Source organism: Aegilops tauschii, chromosome 1 (assembly GCF_002575655.3).
Source record: "Aegilops tauschii subsp. strangulata cultivar AL8/78 chromosome 1, Aet v6.0, whole genome shotgun sequence".
In the NCBI taxonomy this organism is placed as follows: Eukaryota; Viridiplantae; Streptophyta; class Magnoliopsida; order Poales; family Poaceae; genus Aegilops; species Aegilops tauschii.
This window is the reverse complement of record NC_053035.3, coordinates 302,909,315-302,929,395: the sequence shown is the minus strand read 5'-3', so window position 1 is coordinate 302,929,395 and position 20,081 is coordinate 302,909,315. Positions and strand designations below refer to the sequence as shown.

The following is a 20,081-nucleotide window of genomic DNA, read 5'->3' as shown; positions in this document are numbered from 1 at the left end:
CAAGGTGATAGTACTTCTGTGGCAGTGGTAGAATGAAAGGGATAATATTACAGAAGAAGGTAAAGTACGAACTAATGATGATTATATTACACTATTATTGAGAAGACTAATGAATATTGCCACGCTCTCATGAAGGAAAAGGAGCTCAAGAAAACATGTCAAGATCGGTGGAAACCGCCTCAGCACGAAGCACCGAAGATGAACATTGATGGCGCCTTTCATCCTCAAACAAGTAGTGGTGGCTGGGGTGCTGTTATCCGGGGTCATAACGGAGCTGTTTAGGCGTGTGGAGCAGGAAGGCTTGAGAATCTAATTAATCCACTTCATGCTGAAATATTTGCTTCATGGGGCAAGCTGGCTGCGTCTAAAGGAATCACTATTATCTGCTTCGAAACTGACTCCATGTTGCTAAAACAAGGATGAGCAAGATCGATCAGTGGTCTGCAAGGTACTAGCGGAGTTGAAAGTGTTCTTGAAGCGAAATTTGGATCAGTTTAGTTTCAGTTTTGTTAGTAGGAACTGTAATAAAGTTAGCCCATTTATTAGCAAGTATGAGATGTACCATGAATTTGTTTGAAGTGTTAAACACAAACAATATATCCCCTGATGTACAAGATTTGGTGGCGAGCGAGTCAGCTTTGTCCACAGAGTAATGCAATCAGTTGCATTTGTCCCCCCCTCCCCCCCCCCCCCAAAAAAAACGTGTTTACTCAGAAAAAAAAGAAGAGAGAGAGAGAGAGAGAGAGAGAGAGAGAGTGGAGACCAGCGCGGCAAATTTTCCTCCGGTTGCCACTCTTATGTTCCAGATGCACCCGCTTCCCTTCCTCGACGACCCGCGCCGCCTCCGCCGGCTCCTCTCGTCCTGCGCAGCGCTCCGGACACTCACCCGCCTCCACGCCCTCCTGATCGTCTCCTCCTCCGCCTCCTCCCACCACATTCTTTCCTCCTGCCTCGCCACCGCGTACGCCCGCGCCGGCGACCTCGCCGCCGCCGAGTCCACGCTCGCCACCGCGCCCACGTCGCCGTCCTCCATCGCCGCGTGGAACGCCCTCCTCGCGGCGCATTCCCGCGGGGCCTCCCCGGACGAGGCGCTGCGCGTCTTCCGCGCTATCCCGGCCGCCGTGCGCCCCGACAGCACCACCTTCACGCTCGCGCTCTCCGCGTGCGCGCGCCTCGGGGATCTCGCCACCGGGGAGGTCGTCAGGGACCGCGCGTCCAAGGCAGGGTACAGGAACGACATCTTCGTGTGCTCGTCGCTGCTAAACTTCTACGCGAAATGGGGCGCCATGGACGATGCCGTCAAGGTGTTCGACAGAATGCGGAAGAGGGACCGCGTCACGTGGAGCACCATGGTTACCGGATGCGTGAACGCGGGGCAGCCGGTTCAGGCGATTGAGATGTACATGAGGATGAGGGAGGACGGTCTGGAGGGAGACGAGGTGGTTATCGTCGGGGTTATGCAGGCTTGTGCAGCAACAGGGGATGTCCGGATGGGGGCCTCGGTTCATGGGTACTTGTTGCGGCATGCTATGCGGATGGACATTGTCATCTCAACAAGCCTTGTTGACATGTATGCGAAGAATAGACTGTTTGATCAGGCGCGCCGGGTGTTTGAGCTGATGCCGCACAGGAATGATGTGTCGTGGAGCGCGCTGATCTCACAGCTTGCACAGTATGGGAATGCAGATGAGGCACTTGGTTTGTTCAGACAGATGCAGGTCTCTGGTCTTCAGCCTAATTCAGGGCCAGTTGTTGGTGCACTATTAGCTTGTTCTGATCTTGGACTCTTGAAGCTAGGGAAGTCAATACATGGTTTCATCTTGAGGCGGCTTGAGCTCGATCACATGGTAGGTACGGCAGTCATTGATATGTACTCAAAATGCGGCTCCCTGGCAAGCGCCCAATTGCTTTTCGATAAGGTTGTCTCAAGAGACTTGATTTCGTGGAATGTGATGATTGCGTGCTTCGGTGCTCATGGACGAGGCCGTGATGCCCTCTCTTTGTTCCAAGAAATGAAGAGAAACGAAGTAAGACCTGATCATGCCACATTTGCTTCTCTTTTGTCGGCACTCAGCCACTCCGGTCTCGTAGAAGAAGGGAAATTCTGGTTCGATTGCATGGTTAATGAGTATGGAATTGAACCTGCCGAGAAACACTTGGTGTGTATAGTGGATCTCTTAGCTCGTTCTGGTCTTGTTGAAGAGGCCAAAGACCTGCTGGCATCAATGCACACCAAACCAACCATCTCAATTTTGGTCGCTCTACTTTCAGGCTGTCGGAATAACAAGAAGCTGGAACTTGGGGAGAGCACAGCAGAGAAGATCCTTGAACTGCAACCTGGGGATGTCGGCGTCCTTGCCTTGGTCTCAAATCTTTACGCCGCTGCCAAGAACTGGGACAAGGTCAGGGAAGTGCGCAAGCTAATGAAGGATCACAGCAGCAAGAAGGTGCCCGGGTGTAGCTCGATAGAGATACGCGGAGCACTGCATACATTCGTCATGGAAGATCAGAGCCATCCTCAGCATAGACAGATTCTACAGATGGTCTCGAAGCTCGACTCCGAGATGAGGAAGATGGGCTATGTCCCGAAGACGGAGTTCGTGTACCATGACCTCGAGGAAGGCGTCAAGGAGCAGCTTCTCAGCCGCCACAGCGAGAGGCTGGCGATCGCCTTTGGGCTGCTGAACACGAGCCCAGGGACGAGGCTTGTGGTCATAAAGAACCTCAGGGTCTGCGGTGACTGCCACGATGCCATCAAGTACATGTCGAAGATCGCCGACAGGGAGATCGTGGTGCGGGATGCGAAACGCTTCCACCATTTCAAGGACGGAGCCTGCTCCTGCGGCGATTACTGGTGAAGCTCGCGACACAACCTGTCCGTTGTCCACCAGCTCCGTCCTTGCTTGGTCTCAAATCTTTATGCCGCTGCCATGAACCGGAACAAGGACGTGCGGAAGCTAATGAAGCCTGGGTGTAGCTCGATAGAGATGCGCGGAGTCTACTGACTGACGTGAACCAGCATATAGTTGAGTGCTAGTTCCAGCTGTCCTGTGCAACTGCAAACACAGTGATTTGATCAGATTTCATACTCCCTCCGTCCCAGCGATACATCCGTTTGAGCGACAATTAATATGGAGCAGAGGAGTATATGAAACCGGGATGGTTACGTTTCAGAAATTTGAACGAAGGCTCTAGATCTTTCATGCTTCTAACAGATTTGATACCATAGGGAGGACAAGCAGAATAACTGTGCAGACGTCTCTCATCAGTCATTGTCCGCTGAAATAAGTGTCACCCGAGTGCAGTTCCACAAGTTCACATGCACTGCGTCTGCGTCGTCACCCCTGTTGAAATCCTCGCCAGAGTCGTAGGCGACCGTACCTCTGAATACATGACGCAGCGGTCGGTCGCCGAGGTCGTCGAGGTTTACGGCACCACGACTCTACCACCACCGCCAACACCAGGACCGATCGCGACGTCAACACCGGCCGTGCTCGGCGCGCCATCCCGAGCCTTCGACGCACCGTCGTCAGTCTCCGCACCGGCCTCGCGATCGTTTCATTTTCCACCGGCCGCGGACCCGGACGGGAGGCGTGCCGCGTCGCGGTAGTGCCCCGTCGGCGAGCGTGGCCGTCGCCGTCTGAGCGGCCGCGGGCGTCTCTTGCCGTGGGAAGGCAACTCGAAGCGTGGCAAAGTTTTGCTTTGCCTTGCGTTGCTTTTCTCCCGGGGCTCGTCTCGTGGACTCGTCGTTATCGCTACGAATCTTGACGAGGGGAGGGGGTCCAGATAACGCTGGACGGACTTTCGTGCCGTTCGTTGGAGCTGCTAGTGGTTGAGGAACGCTTGCTTCTCAAGCAGGAGTACTGGAGTAGGAGTGGCGGGTCGGACGGGATTTTTTGTTGAAAAAGATCACTTGTTCAATGAAATTGGCAGAAAAGACCCCCTTCAAATAAAATTGGCAGAAAAGACCCCCGAGCCGTGGCGGCAGGCACGCCAACCGACATGTGGCACCTGCCGCCACGGTGTAAGGCGGCAGCCCCTGCCGCCAGGCGGCAGGCTGCCCATAACAGCGAGCGGTGAATTGCTACCAGGCCGGTGTTGGGCCCTGCAGCCTCGTCCGGTGGCGGCAGGACTGTTGCTGCAGCAAGACCCGATGCATGCATGCGCTAGTACGTCGTGGCCTCGTGGACAAGCTTTGCCATGCATGCATCGCTTAGCGAACCAATCAACTTGTGTATGCACAATACAAGCCTTTGTATTTTTAAAATACATGCGTGTATAGCCTGCACTTACGAGCAACTGGACGTATGGTTTGTTCGTTTTTTGTCTGTTTGGATATGCCAGGCAGACGAATGCGTCTACCTTTTTATATGAGTTGGCTGGAGCGCCCAACGAGAGGCCGACCCAAATTTGCGCACGTACAGATAGCCATAATAGGAATTTAATTAACCTTAAGTGATCGGTCAACCGTGGGCCAAAGTCCACTTAAAACATAATTAAACATTAATAAAAACTAAAAACAGTCGGCGCCCGCATGCAGCTTGGACATCCGCCTTGCTCTTGCCCTTGCCGTCATCATTACAGTAAGTGAGATCGATGAAGACGGAAGCCGGCCCAGCCCAGCCGAAGGCGGCTTGATATGCCGCCAGGGTTGCCTCCTTCGGCGTCTACTGCGGCGGAGGCAATGCGGCAACGCGGACGCACTGCTCTCCTCCTTCCGCTCCCTCTGCATGCGCCGCTAGCCGTCGATGCGCTCCTCTGTCAGCCAGCGTTGTCGTCAATGCTCTAGATACATGACCTCCTGCGTCGGCGTGGCACCTAGCCAAACCGGGGGGGGGGGGGGGGGGAGGGGGGTGCTGACCCACTCCCGCAGCTGGCCGGTCCACAAGTATTGCTGGGCCGGCTTGGGCTTAGGCGTCGTGGTGGTCGTGGTGGTTAGCGGCGGCGGCACTTATCGACGACGGGTCGCCGCGGAGCCATCCCTTCTAATGTTGTTGTGGGAGCAATTCTCAATTATTGATTTTTTTTTTGCTGTCGGGAAATGTAGAAGCGATGTTTCATGAGTGTTCAATGAGTTTTTGTTGTATTGATTCCGTTCACATAGCTTATTTTGGATCTTCAATGATTTTATACACGCACGTGTTTTAGAAATACAAAGGTTCATTTCATAAAAGAAGAGAAATACACAGGCTCATATGTGCGTACACAAGTTGATCGGTTAGTTAACTTTTCTTTTTGAGGGGTAACAAGCTAACTGCCACGACGTACTAGCACATGCATGCATCGGGTCTTGCTGCAGCAACAGTCCTGCCGCCACCGGACGAGGCGGCAGGGCCCAACACCGGCCTCCGTTTCGTAGCGATTCGCCACTCGCTGTTATGGGCAGCCTGCCGTCTGGCCCGCTGACGGCAGGGGCTGCCGCCTTGCACCGTGGCGGCAGGTGTCACCGTGGCGGCAGGTGTCACGTGTCAGCTGGCGCGCCTGCCGCCACGGTCCAGGATCTTTTTTGCCAATATCATCTAGAGGGGTTTTTTTTTGATAATTTCGTTGGGCAGGTGGTCTTTTTCAAAAAAAAAAATCGTCGGACGGACCTGCCCCATGTGGGAGCATGGCAATGCCGCTCGCTGTTCGAGACTGCCAGGCTATAGCTATAGGGCCTCAACTATTGGCAGTTGGGCATCCACTGCTCATGATTGGGATCGTTTTTCCGCTTGATCGTGGAGCTGGTTTGGCCTCGTCGTTGACCTGCCGGTGAGTGGAAACTGGCCGGCGTCTGCACGACGCGGAATGTCGCGTCCGACTACAGCGAAACTTCTTTCTTTGGAGGATCAGGGATCGCCTCCCCGGTTCCGTTTCATTGCAGAATGAACACGCATCATCCATCTACCCTACCCTACTCCATCCACAGCGAAGGCGTTTTCTTTTCTTTTATAAAGCTCCGGAGGAAATGTTTCTGAATCTGCACCCAAAATAAATCTTAATCTCTCCCAAAAATAAAATGCAAAATCTTAATCTCTAATTATCTTGGCGCGTCCACGTGGGCCTTTTGGGATTTTCCAGCTGGTTCCGCCCCGCCCAACCCGCGGGAAATCGCGACGGGAGCTTCGCTACGACGCTTACCCGCCCGCCATTAACAATCGCAACCTGCCAACACCACCACCCCCCTTTCGCTTCTCTCGCGTCTCGCCACAACTTTAATTTTGCGGAAAAGGCCCCTCCAACTACCGGCGCTGGGCGAACGTGGGCGATGCTCCGGCCATCGCCGTATCCGTCGAGGCGTCTCCTCCAGAGCGGCGACCCCAGCCGCATCCCCGGCATCCCCCCGGCCGATCCGCCCGCCGGCGTCAGCTCGGATGTCGTCGTCATCCTCGCCGCCCTGCTCTGCGCGCTCATCTGCGTAGTCGGCCTCGCCGCGGTCGCGCGGTGCGCGCGCTCCCGCCGCAACGCCAACGCCCACGCCAACCAATCCTCGCCGTCCGGCAGCCCGGCCCACGCCCTGGCGGCCTTCGGCGGGGGCGGCGGCGGGCATAACCATGGTACTACAACTACTACGACGACAGGCGCGTCGGGGGGCAGCGTGACGACCACCAGCAAGGGGCTCAAGAAGAAGGCGCTCAAGGCGCTGCCGAAGCTGGCGTACGCGGACGCGGTGGCCGCGGCGGCGGCGGCGAGGGGCGCCGTGGCGGGGGGCGAGGAGGAGGAGGGGCAGGACGGGATCCTGGCGGAGTGCGCCATCTGCCTGACGGAGTTCGGCGAGCGGGAGGAGGTGCGCGTGATGCCGCAGTGCGGCCACGGGTTCCACGTCGAGTGCGTCGACACCTGGCTGCGCTCCAACTCCTCCTGCCCGTCCTGCCGCCGCCCCATCGTCCTCGACGACCCCGCGCCGCCCAAGCGGTGCCGCAAGTGCGAGGAGACCATCCTGGAGGCGGTCATCGCCTCGTCGTCGTCGGCCGGCGGCAGCCGCGGCGGCGGCCGTGGGGGATTCTTGCCGTAGTAGCAGTAGAAGAGGCGTCATGTCCCCTGGCGGGTGGGTCCAGGTCGGTGTGGGTAGTTGAGCTGCTCCTTTCTGCTGGTGGCCCACGCTGCAGTACTACCGCAGTGAAGTTTTTCTTCTCAAGAAATGGAAAGGAGAATAATTAGAGCTGTGATGTGAATGTGACTCTTTTCTGCAACCTTTTTCGCCTTGCACTTGCGCTACTGCTCCAGTACGTGTGGACGTGGGGAACATGACATCAGATTTGTAAAGAGCGTGCGTGGTCTCGTATAAAAATATACTATTTGTACTGCATATAGCTTGCTCAAAAGAGGCAAAGAAAAAACATTTTAAATGTGGATCCGGCAAAAATATGCAGCTCGTGTCTGAAGATCTGTTTGGTGTGGAGAAATAGGTGGAAGTTGTCTTCTAAAAAATCTTTGGTACTCTTTGGCTAGGGTTTCTCGTGCCTCGTCTTCTGTGGTCTTAGGGCCATGAAGGTGTGGTGGATCCCGGCCCTTGCCGGGCGGGAGGGCTCCATTTTTTCATACTTTTTTAAGTTTTGTTAGGGTTTGTGTCCTGCTTAGAGAGTCGAGGCGGTGGCGACTCTTTGCAGATAGAATAAGGTTCTTCCCGCCTTGTCCCCATCCCGGTGATGTTTCTAGCATCGTCGGAGGGCGTGTGGAGATTTGTCAACGGATCTTGCGGGATTCAGCCGACCTTTGTCTTCGGTGGATCCACGTGAATCTTGTCTTTGTTCGTCTATGTTCGTGTATCTACAGGTTCGATCCTTCTGATCTACGCTTCTCTTCATCGGCGGCGGATGCTGTTCTGGTGCGCTGGTCCTATGGGGCCTTAGCACGACGACTTCCTGACTGTCTACTACAACAAGGTTTGCCCGGCTCCGATGAAGGATGGGCGAAGATGGCGGCGCGCCTTCAGCTCGGTCCAGTGCTAGTAGTCGTCGCTAGGTGGTCTACGGACTTAGATGTATTTTTTACTTCTAGTGTTCTTTGTATTACCTTGACAGTTGAAGAATAGATTAGAAGTTATTCTCGAAAAAAAATAGGTGGAAGTTGTGGAGTAATGACAGTTATGAAATATCGAACTTGTATGGAGAAACATGTAGAAGTCGACAATGGCATGAAAATGTTTCTCGTGTGGAGAGAGAAATAGGTGAAAGTTGTGGAGTAGTGGCAAGTATGAATATCAAACTTCTGGTACGGAGAAACATGTAGAAGCGGACAATGTCATGAATATCTTTTTGGTGTGGAGAGAGACATAGGTGGAAGTTGTCAAGTAATGACAACAGTAGCGGAGCTACAACAAGGCGACATGGGCCATGGCCCGCCCAGCTTTGCAGCGTTTGCTTCTATAACAGTTAGCCCATGGGCCCAAAAAAGCCAGCTATAAGCATTTGTTTTGCAGTGTGGCCCGCCCAATTTTTTGCTACAAGCTCCGCCACTGAATGACAGGTATGAAATATCAAACTTCTGATATGGAGAAACATGTCGAAGGCTACAAAGGCACTCACGATGACAGGGAGACCACACTAACTCTGGAATACTCGGATCATTTGTGGTTACACCCTATCTTTGCTTGTGGATCTTGTTACTCTTAGGTATTTAGGCACCCTAAAGGAAAGAGGTCACCTTAGAGCCATAATCCATTGTGGTGAAGCTACGTGGTGATGTTGGGAGCCTCCAATTAAGTTGTGGAGATTGCCCCAACCTTGTTTCTGAAGGTTCCGGTTGCCGCCTCCAAGGGCACCGCATATTGGAATCATGGCATCTTGCATTGTGCGAGGGTACGAAAAGAATAAGATAAGCCACTATGGCACTTGGGGAGCATCGTGCCACCACACCTCTCCAACGGAGACATACCTCCCCCAAAGGAGAAAACTTCGGGAACTACATCATCGTCTCCACTTGCGGATTTTTTAACTTACTTGTTGCAAGCTTACTTTAAGTGTTAATCTTTCTAACTTGTTGTTCTTGAGCTTGTCATACATGTTGTCCACCTAGTTGCATATTTAGGCAACATATTCTTGTTGTTTTCCTAAAATTTGAAAAGAAGTTAAAATTATTAGTCGCCTATTCACCACCTCTCTAGTCGACCGTACCGATCCTTTCATGTCCTCACCCAGTCGTCACCACATCCGACATTGTCAGGCCAACGATTTTCATCGCAGTTGCCGAGACCAACCACTAAAGGCCAGTACATCAAACAATACGGCGATGCCTTCAACATGGTAACAACACAAGTTCATCGCTGTTGAGCCCGACCAATAAAGGCCAGATCAAGAGTTCTCACTCCGGACATGGAGCGGTGTTTCAAACATCATCTTGATGATGGGTATTTTGGTAGTCACCCCCACTAGTACTCCACTGCAGGGTGTAGTTGCGCTAGCAGATGGGTGGGATGTATTCCCACCATAAACGTGCTGGGGAACGAAGCATGAAAATCAAAAAATTCCTACGAACACCCAAGATCTATCTAGGAGAAGCATACACTAGTAGAAAACAGAGCTTTGGTCCAGGCCTGAAAAGGGCATTAATCCCGGTTCTCCTACGAACCGAGACTAGTGGGTGCATCAGTCCCGGTTCGTGAGGCCAGGGCGCTGGCCGGGCCTCTGGGGCCATTGGTCCCGGTTCGTCTAACACCTTTGGTCCCGGTTCCAGACACGAACCGGGACCAAAGGGCCTCGCTCCTGGCGCTGCCCTTTAGTCCCGATTGGTGGCTGGAACCGGGACTAAAGAGCAGGCTTCTGTCCCGGTTCTAGCCACCAACCGGGACTAAATAGATGCCTATATATACCATCGCCCCTCCCACCCTCTCTCTGTTTTTTGGCCGTGTGGGAGGTGTGCATGCGCTGCTCTGTTCACTTCTATGCATGCACATGAGGTGTTCGATGAAATGCCCGAGCCACACTTAAGCTTTCTCCTCTCCAAGCTCGACCTCCAAACTCCATTTTTCTCAAGATTTGTCTAGGTTTGGCGGTCCGTCCCGTCCCCTCCCCGTTCTCACCGCCGTCGATCGCCCGCGCCAATCTCGTCGCCGGCACCACCGTGGTTAGCCTCTTGTTCTTATCTTCTTTCTAAAACAAAAAAAAATTCTTACTTGTATGATTTAGATAAATACTTGTATAATTTTCTTACTTTTATTATTGTTTGTTATTATATAGTGCCATGGTTTTGGTATCCGCCCCCGTCGGCCCTCGTCCTGTCTATGATTCGGATGTGGTATATTATCTTTTATAACTATTTGTTACATTTAGTGTTTATGACAATTATGCCGACCAACGTGACATAGATGTTTTTATGTAGGAGGTATGTGAACCGGAAATTCCAACTGACCCTCTTGTCGAGAGGTTAAATTTAGTTGAAAAAGAAAACAATTACTTGAAGAAAAAATTGAAAAGAATTGAGGAGGAGAAGATGGAATTGGAGTTGCGTGTTGCGGATGTCGTCGATGATCACAAGATCAAAATGGATGCAATGCGCTTGAAGATTAGAAATATTAGAAAATATGCCATTCATACTAAGGCTTGGTATCATTATGTCGTTGGATCAATTGTTACCTTAGTTGCGATTATGATCGCATTTGTTGTTGCATTGAAATGTTTTACATAGTTTCAATGTATGTTTTAATTAAATGCTCTAGAGAGCTATATGTTGTTCAATGAGAACTATGTATCAACTTTATGTATTTTTTTTTAGTAATAACATTTGATCACTACTGCACTTTGGTTTTAATGTGATGATGAACTTGTATTAATTTGGTCACTTCTCTATTCATGATGTTCTGTAATGGTTTTTGATACACTTAATTATATAATGCACGCAGATGAACCGACAATGGATGTACGGTGATAGACGCACCTCCGAGTACATTGAGGGCCAGCATAATTTTCTCGAAGTGGCTGAGGCAAACAAGCAGAATGGTTTTATGTATTGTCCATGCCCTATCTGTGGGAATACGAAGGATTACTCTGACTCGAAAACCCTTCATGTCCACCTACTTGACAAGGGTTTCATGCCACACTATAATGTTTGGACCAAGCACAGAGAAAGAGGGGTTACGATGGAAGACAACGAGGAAGAAGAGGATGATGACAACTATCCGCCCCCTGAATACGGGTATACTGCAACGAGGGAAGCCGAAGATCAAGAGGAACTAGACGATGTGCCCGATGATGATCTTCGTCCGGTCATTGTTGATGCAAAGAGACAATGCCAAAGTGAAATGGAGAAGTTGAAGTTCGATCGCATGTTAGAGGATCACAAAGAAGGGTTGTACCCAAATTGCAAAGATGACAACACAAAGCTCGGTACCACACTGGAATTGCTGCAATGGAAGGCAGACAATGGTGTATCTGACAACGGATTTGGGAAGCCTTGAAGAAGAAGCTCCCAAAGGATAACGAATTGCTCGACAGTACGTACGAAGCAAAGATGGTTCTATGCCCTCTAGGATTGGAGGTGCAGAAGATACATGCATGTCCTAATGAATGCATCCTCTACCGTGGTGAGTACGAGGATTTGAACGCATGCCCGGTATGCGGTGCATTGCGGTATAAGATCAGACGAGATGACCCTGGTGATGTTGAGGGCGAGCGCCCCAGGAAGAGGGTTCCTGCCAAGGTGATGTGGTATGCTCCTATAATACCATGGTTGAAACGTCTGTTCAGAAACAAAGAGCATGCCAAGTTGATGCGATGGCACAAAGAGGACCGTAAGAAAGACGAGAAGTTGAGAGCACCCGCTGACGGGTCGCAGTGGAGAAAAATCGAGAGAAGGTGGGGGGACTTTGCAGGTGACGCAAGGAACGTATGGTTTGGTTTAAGCGCAGATGGCATTAATCCTTTTGGGGAGCAGAGCAGCAATCATAGCACCTGGCCCGTGACTCTATGTATCTATAACCTTCCTCCTTGGTTGTGCATGAAGCGGGAGTTCATTATGATGCCAGTGCTCATCCAAGGCCCTAAGCAACCCGGCAACGACATTGATGTGTACCTAAGGCCATTAGTTGAAGAACTTTTACAGCTGTGGAATGGAAAAGGTGTATGTGTGTGGGATGAGCACAACCAGGAGGAATTTGACCTACATGTGTTGCTGTTTGTAACCATCAATGATTGGCCCGCTCTCAGTAACCTTTCAGGATAGACAAACAAGGGATACTACGCATGCACGCACTGCTTAGATGACACCAAAACTATATATTTGGACAAATGCAGGACCTAAAGTCTCATGACTGCCACGTGATTACGACGCAACTGCTTCCGATTGCATTGAGGGGGCTTCTACCAGAAAACGTTCGATTAGCCATTGTGAAGCTATGTGAATTCCTCAATGCCATCTCTTAGAAGGTAATCGATACAGAAATCCTACCAAGGTTAAAGAATGATTTGGTGCAATGTCTTGTCAGTTTCGAGCTATTATTCCCACCATCCTTCTTCAATATCACACACGTCCTAGTTCATCTAGTCGATGAGATTGCCATTCTGGGCCCTGTATTTCTACACAATATGTCCCGCTTTGAGAGGTTCATGGGAGTCTTAAAGAAATTTGTTCGTAACCATGCTAGGCCAGAAGGAAGCATCTCCACGGGCCATCAAACTGAGGAGGTCATTGGGTTTTGTGTTGACTTCATTCCTGACTTTAAGAAGATTGGTCTCCCTCAATCGTGGTATGAGGGGAGACTGACTGGAAAAGGCATGCTAGGAGCGGACTCAATAATATGTAGGGACGGGCATTCTTGGGCTCAAGCACACTACACAGTTCTACAGAATTCAACCTTGGTGACCCCGTATGTCAATGAACACAAAAATATTCTGCGCTCCAAACACCCGGAGCAGTGTGAGGACTGGATTACATGTGAACACATCAGGACTTTCGGCAGTTGGTTGCAAACACATCTCATGGCTAACACCACTGTTGCAGATGAGTTGTACTCGTTGGCCAGGGGACCATCTTTGACTGTATTGACTTACAAAGGTTATGAGATAAATGGGAATACATTTTACACGATCGCCCAAGATCAAAAGAGCACCAACCAAAACGGTGGTGTCCGCTTTGATGCAGCAACCAACAGGGGAAATGACAAATATTATGGTTACATGTGGACATATGGGAACTTGACTATGGACATGATTTTAAAGTCCCGTTGTTTCGATGCAAATGGGTCAATCTGTCAGGAGGCGGGTGATACGTCCATTTTGCATCATGTTTACCTACTATTATTTATAATGTTTTTATGCATAATAATGCTTTTTGGAGTAATTCTAATGCCTTTTCTCTGATAATATGCAAGGTCCACACAAAGAGGGAGAATTCCGGCAGCTGGAAATCTGGACCTGAAAAAGCTACGTCAGGCCACCTATTCTGCACAACTCCAAATGAGCTGAAACTGCACGAGGAATTTTTATGGAATAAATAAGAAATACTGGAGCAAATAACTACCGGAGGGGGGCCACCTGGTGAGCACAAGACACCAGGGCGCGCCAGGCCCCCCAGGCGTGCCCTGGTGGGTTGTGCTCAGCCCAGCCCACCTCCAGTGCCCCACTTCTGGTATATAAGTCATTTTGACCTAGAAAAAATAAGGAGATGACTTTCGGGATGAAGCGCCGCCATCTCGAGGCGGAACTTGGGCAGGAGCACTTTTGCCCTCCGGTGAAGCGATTCCGCCGGGGGAACTTCCCTCCCGGAGGGGGAAATCAACATCATCATCATCACCAACAACTCTCCCATCTTGGGGAGGGCGATCTTCATCAACATCTTCAACAACACCATCTCCTCTCAAAACCCTAGTTCATCTCTTGTGTTCAATCTTTGTACCGGAACTATAGATTGGTACTTGTGGGTGACTAGTAGTGTTGATTACATCTTGTAGTTGATTACTATATGGGTTATTTGGTGGAAGATTATATGTTCAGATCCATTATGCTATTTAATACCCCTCTGATCTTGAGCACGCTTATCATTTGTGAGTAGTTACTTTTGTTCTTGAGGTCACGAGAGAAATCTTGTTGCAAGTAATCATGTGAACTTGATATGTGTTTGATATTTTGATTGTATGTATGTTAGGATTCTCTTAGTGGTGTCATGTGAACGTCGACTACATGACACTTCACCATATTTGGGCCTAAGCGAATGCATTCTGGAGTAGTTATTAGATGATGGGTTGCGCGAGTGACAGAAGCTTAAACCCTAGTTTATTAGATGATGGATTGTTAGAGATGTTGAAGTCTTGTGTGGGAAAATAAAATATCCTACTGATTTTCTTGTTCTTGGTTCCCCACAAGATGACTTTTGTCCCATTATCTTTGGTAGACCCTTCTTAAACACCATCAATGCTAAAATAGACTGTGAGAAACAAACTGTCGGTGTTAGCTTTGGTGATGAGTCTCACGAGTTTAATTTTTCCAAGTTTAGTAGAAAGCATCATAAGGAAGAATTGCCTAGTAAGGATGAACTTATTAGTCTTGCTTCTATTGTTGTACCTCCTACTGATCCTTTAGAACAATATTTGCTAGACCATGAGAATGATTTGCATATGCATGAAAGAAATGAAATAGATAAGGTTTTCTTTGAACAACGTCCGCAGCTTAAACACAATTTGCCTATTGAAACTTTAGGAGGTCCTCCTCCACCTAAAGGTGATCCTGTGTTTGAATTAAAACAATTGCCTGACACTTTGAAATATGCTTATCTTGATGAGTAGAAGATTTATCCTGTTATTATTAGTGCTAACCTTTCAGAACATGAAGAAGAAAGATTATTGAAAGTTCTAAGGAAGCACCGAGCTGCTATTGGATATACTCTTGATGATCTTAAGGGCATCAGTCTCACTCTATGTCAGCACAAGATTAATGTGGAACCTGATGCTAAACCCGTTGTTGATCACCAACGTCAGTGAAATCCGAAGATGAAAGAAGTGGTAAGAACGGAAATATTAAAACTTCTGGAAGCAGGTATAATCTATCCCATAGCTGATAGTAGATGGGTAAGTTCTGTTCATTGTGTCCCTAAGAAAGGAGGTGTAACTGTTGTTCCTAATGATAAGAATGAACTTATTCCACAAAGAATTGTCACATGCTATAGGATGGCAATTGATTTTAGAAAATTAAACAAAGCAACTAGAAAAGATCATTACCCTCTGCCTTTTATTGATCAAATGCTAGAAAGGTTATCTAAGCGCACACATTTTTGTTTCCTTGATGGATATTCTGGTTTTTCATAAATATCTATTTCTCAACCTGATCAAGAAAAGACCACTTTTACTTGTCCTTTTGGAACTTATGCTTATAGACGTATGCCTTTTGGTTTATGTAACGCACCTGCTACCTTTCAAAGATGTATGATTGCTATATTCTCTGATTTTTGTGAAAAGATTGTTGAGGTTTTCATGGATGACTTTTTTGCATATGGGAAGTCTTTTGATGATTGTTTAAGCAATCTTGATCGAGTTTTTTAGAGATGTGAGCAAACAAATATTTTCTTGAATAGGGAGAAGTGCCACTTTATGGTTAACGAAGGTATTTGATGTCTGCTAGAACTACGTCGGTGTTTCCCCAAAGAGGAAGGGATGATGCAGCACAACAATGGTAGGTATTTCCCTCAGTGATGAGACCAAGGTTATCGAACCAGTAGGAGAACCAAGAAACACTACGTAAACAACACCTGCACACAAATAACAAATACTCACAACCTGACGTGTTAAAGGGGTTGTCAATCCCTTTCGGGTAACGATGCTAGAAATTGGCAAGAGGACATGAGAAAGTTGTAATAAGTTGATAGATAGATCGCCAAATAAAATAAAGTGCAGCAAGGTATTTTTGTATTTTTGGTTTAATAGATCTGAAAATAAAAGCAAATAAAAATAGATCGCAAAGGCAAATATAATAAAGAAGAGACCCGGGGGCCGTAGGTTTCACTAGTGGCTTCTCTCGAGTAAAATAGCAAACGGTGGGTAAACGAATTACTGTTGGGCAATTGATAGAACTTCAAATAATCATGACGATATCCAGGCGATGATCATTATATAGGCATCACATCCAAGATTAGTAGACCGACTCCTGCCTGCATCTACTACTATTACTCCACACATCGACCGCTATGCAGCATGCATCTAGTGTATTAAGTTCATGGAAAAACGGAGTAATGCAATAAGAATGATGGCATGATGTAGACAAGATCTATTTATGTAGAAATAGACCCCATCCGGTTATCCTTAATGGAAATGATACATACGTGTCGGTTCCCCTTCTGTCACTGGGATCAAGCACCGTAAGATCAAACCCATCACAAAGCACGTCTTCCCATTGCAAGATAAATAGATCAAGTTGGCCAAACAAAACCCAAATATTGGAGAAGAAATACGAGGCTATAAGCAATCATGCATATAAGAGATCAAAGAAGACTCAAATAACTTTCATGGATGAAAAGATAGATCTGATCATAAACTCAAAGTTCATCGGATCCCAACAAACACACTGCAAAAAGAGTTACATCATATGGATCTCCAAGAGACCATTGTATTGAGAATAAAAAGAGAGAGAGAGGAAGCCATCTAGCTACTAACTACGGACCCGTAGGTCTACAAAGAACTACTCACGCAACATCGGAGAGGCACCAATGGTCATGATGAACCCCTCCGTGATGGTGTCTAGATTGGATCTTTGGTTTCTGGAACTTGCGGCGGCTGGAATTGATTTCCGTCGACTCCCCTAGGGTTTCTGGAATATTGGGGTATTTATAGAGCAAAGAGGCGGTGCGGGAGGCCACCATGGTGGGCACAACTCACCTGGGCACGCTTGAGGGCCCAGGCGCACCTTGGTGGGTTGTGCCCCCGTTGGGGCACCCCCAGGTGCTTCTCCAGCCCATTGGGTTTCTTCTGGTCCATAAAAAATCCACAAAAAGTTTTGCTGCGTTTCGACTCCGTTTGATATTGATTTCCTACGATGTAAAAAACATGCAGAAAACAGCAGCTGGCACTGGGTACTATTTCAATAGTTAGTACCAAAAAATGATGTAAAATGACTATAAAATGATTGTAAAACATCCAAGAATGATAATATAACAGCATGGAACAATAAAAATTTATAGATACGTTGGAGACGTATCAACATACCCAAGCTTGATTCCTGCTCGTCCTCGAGTAGGTAAATGATAAAAACAGAATTTTTGATGTGGAATGCTGCCTAGCATATTCATCACATATTCTTTTCTTTGTAGCATGGACATTTGGATTTTTATATGGTTCAAAGCAATAGTCTAGTTTTGACATGAGACTTAAATACTCAAGCATATCAACAAGCAACCATGTCTTTCAAAATATCAACGCTAAAATAAGTTATCCCTAGCCCATTATGCTCAATCATTGATCCATTCATGAAACACACTCGCATATTAGCTACACCCAATGCTCAAGTACGATCATAGTGCCCCTTAGTTGGTGCTTTATAAGAGAAGATGGAGACTCAAATTAAAAATTAAAAATTGCATAAATTAAAAGAAAGGCCCTTCGCGGAGGGAAGTAGGGATTTGTAGAGGTGCCGGAGCTCAAAGTGAAAATCATAGAGATAAAAACATTTTGGGAGGCATGCTTTTCCTGTCAACGAGAACGATCGAGAAGTTCCCAATACTTTCCATGCTAGATATATCATAGGCGGTTCCCAAATAGAAATTAAAGTTTATTCGTTTTTCCACCATACTTCACTTTTCATGGCTAACCGTATCCACGGGTGCCTTCCATACCAACACTTTCCAAGGAATTTATTATTTGACAACATAAAGTAAATTCATTTTTCATTTCGGGACTGGGCATCCCTAATACCTCTGCCTTACTCTCGTGCAATGACAAGTGAATAAACACTCATCGTGAGAATAACATATCTAGCATGAAAATATAGTAGCCACCCCCTACCGTTTCATGAGCGGTACGAGCACACAAAAGAGAAGTATATTTGGAAAATTAGAGATGGCACATGCAAATTTGCTTAGAACGACACAGAAATACCGCATATAGGTAGGTATAGTGGACTAATAAGGCAAAACTGGTTTAAAGGATTTTGGATGCACAAGTAGTGATCATACTTAGTGCAAAATGAAGGCTGCCAAAAAGATTGAGAAGCGACCAACCAAGAAACGAAAAATCTCATAAGCGAGCATTAAGCATAATTAACACTAAATAATGCACCACAAGTAGGATGTAATTTCATTGCATAACTATTGACTTTCGTGCTTGCATAGGGAATCACAAACCTTAACACCAATATTCTTACTAAAGCACAATTACTCATCAACATGACTCACATATCACATCATCATATCTCAAAACTATTACAAAGAATCAAGTTTATTTTGTCCAATGATCTTCATGAAAGTTTTTATTATATCCTTCTTGGATATCTATCACTTTGGAACTAATTTTCATATGTTGCTTTTGATAAGCTCAAACAAATAAAAGTGAAGATCATGAGCATAATATTTCTTTCTCTCAAAATAATTTAAGTGAAGCAAGAGAGAATTTCTTAAAAAAATTACTAACACTCAAATAAATCTAAGTGAAGCATGAGAGCATTTCTTCAAAAATGAAAAAGCACACCGTGCTAAATAAGATATAAGTGAAGCACAAGAGCAATTCCATAGCTCAAAAAGATTTAAGTGAAGCATAGAGAGCAATTCTAACAAGTCGTAGCATAATTTTGGCTCTCTCAAATAGGTGTGTACAGCAAGGATTCATGACTTAAAACAAAAAGCAAAACAAGCAAAGACTCATATCATACAAGACGCTCCAAACAAAACTCATAGTATGTGACGAATAAAAATATAGTTCCGAGTAAAATACCGATAGTCGTTAGAAGAAAGAGGAGATGCCAGTCGGGCATCCCCAAGCTTAGTCGCTTGCTTCTCTTTGGATAATATCTTGGTATACCATGGGCATCCCCACGCTTAGGCTCTTCTTACTCCTTATTCCTTCATCCATCGTAACATCACAAAACTTGAAAACTTCAATCACACAAAACTCAACAAAACCTTCGTGAGATCCGTTAGTATAAGAAAGCAAATCACTACTATAAGTACTGTAGCAAACCAATTCATATTTTATTCTTGCATTATATCTACTGTATTACAACTTTTCTATGGCAAAAACTCTTCAAAGAAAACCATATAATCATCAAAACAAGCACACAACGCAAAGAAAACAGAATCTGTCAAAAACAGAACAGTCTGTAGCAATCTGAAAACTTCAAATACTTATGTAACTCCAAAAATTCTGAAAAATTAGTAAAACATGGGAAATTTGTAGATCAATCTTGTGTAAAAAATTCATAGCAAAAGCACGTTTCTGTGATTTATTAAAATTATTTTTCTGGGTGCAAAAGTTTCTGTTTTTCAGGAAGATCAAACCAACTATCACCCAACAAGATCCCAAAGGCTTTGCTTGGAACAAACAGTATTTAAACCACAAAAACACTTCTAACGAGAGGCATAATTGGGTATTTTATTGAAAACAGCAAGAAAACCAAAAAGCAAAAAGATACAAGTTGGGTTGCCTCCCAACAAGCGCTATCGTTTTACCCCCCTAGCTGGGCATAAAGAAAGGATCTACGTATTGTCATCTTTGGTTTTAGATCCATAAGATGCCCTCATGATTGATTCATATGGTGGCCTAATTCTTGTTCTAGGGAAGTTTTCCATACCCTTTCTTAGTGGAAATTGAAATTTAATATTGCCTTCTTTCATGTCAATCACGGCACCAATAGTACGTAAAAACGGTCTACCAAGAATAATTGGACAAGACGGATTATAATTAATATCAAGAACAATAAAATCTATGGGCACATAATTCCTATTTGCAAGAATAAGAACATAATTAATTCTTCCCATAGGCTTTTTAATAGTAGAATCCGCCAAGTGTGAATTCAAAGAACATTCTTCAACATTGGTAAGACCAAGAACATCACATAAAGATTTCGGAATTGTAGAAACACTAGCACCCAAGTCACATAAAGCAAAAAAATCATTATTTTTAATCTTGACTTTGATATTAGGTTCCCACTCATCATGCAATTTTCTAGGAATTGAAACTTCTAATTCCAACT

The 20,081-nt window shown here is 46.6% G+C and overlaps 2 protein-coding genes across 2 annotated transcripts; both read left to right on the top strand.

The window, feature by feature from the left end:
- The first annotated feature begins 755 nt into the window (after positions 1 to 755).
- Positions 756 to 3,317, top strand: LOC109756263 (putative pentatricopeptide repeat-containing protein At3g25060, mitochondrial). The gene has a single exon (XM_020315120.4). It carries the CDS (start codon positions 798 to 800, stop codon positions 2,856 to 2,858), a length of 2,061 nt encoding a protein of 686 aa, XP_020170709.2. The 5' UTR covers positions 756 to 797; the 3' UTR covers positions 2,859 to 3,317.
- Positions 3,318 to 6,117: 2,800 nt separating this feature from the next.
- On the top strand, positions 6,118 to 7,345 carry LOC109756270 (uncharacterized). The gene has a single exon (XM_020315125.4). It carries the CDS (start codon positions 6,248 to 6,250, stop codon positions 6,992 to 6,994), a length of 747 nt encoding a protein of 248 aa, XP_020170714.1. The 5' UTR covers positions 6,118 to 6,247; the 3' UTR covers positions 6,995 to 7,345.
- Positions 7,346 to 20,081: the final 12,736 nt, after the last annotated feature.

Coding starts and splice junctions, on each gene's coding strand:
- LOC109756263 (XM_020315120.4), top strand. CDS start 798: ATGTTCCAGATGCACCCGCTTCCCTTCCTCGACGACCCGCGCCGCCTC.
- LOC109756270 (XM_020315125.4), top strand. CDS start 6,248: ATGCTCCGGCCATCGCCGTATCCGTCGAGGCGTCTCCTCCAGAGCGGC.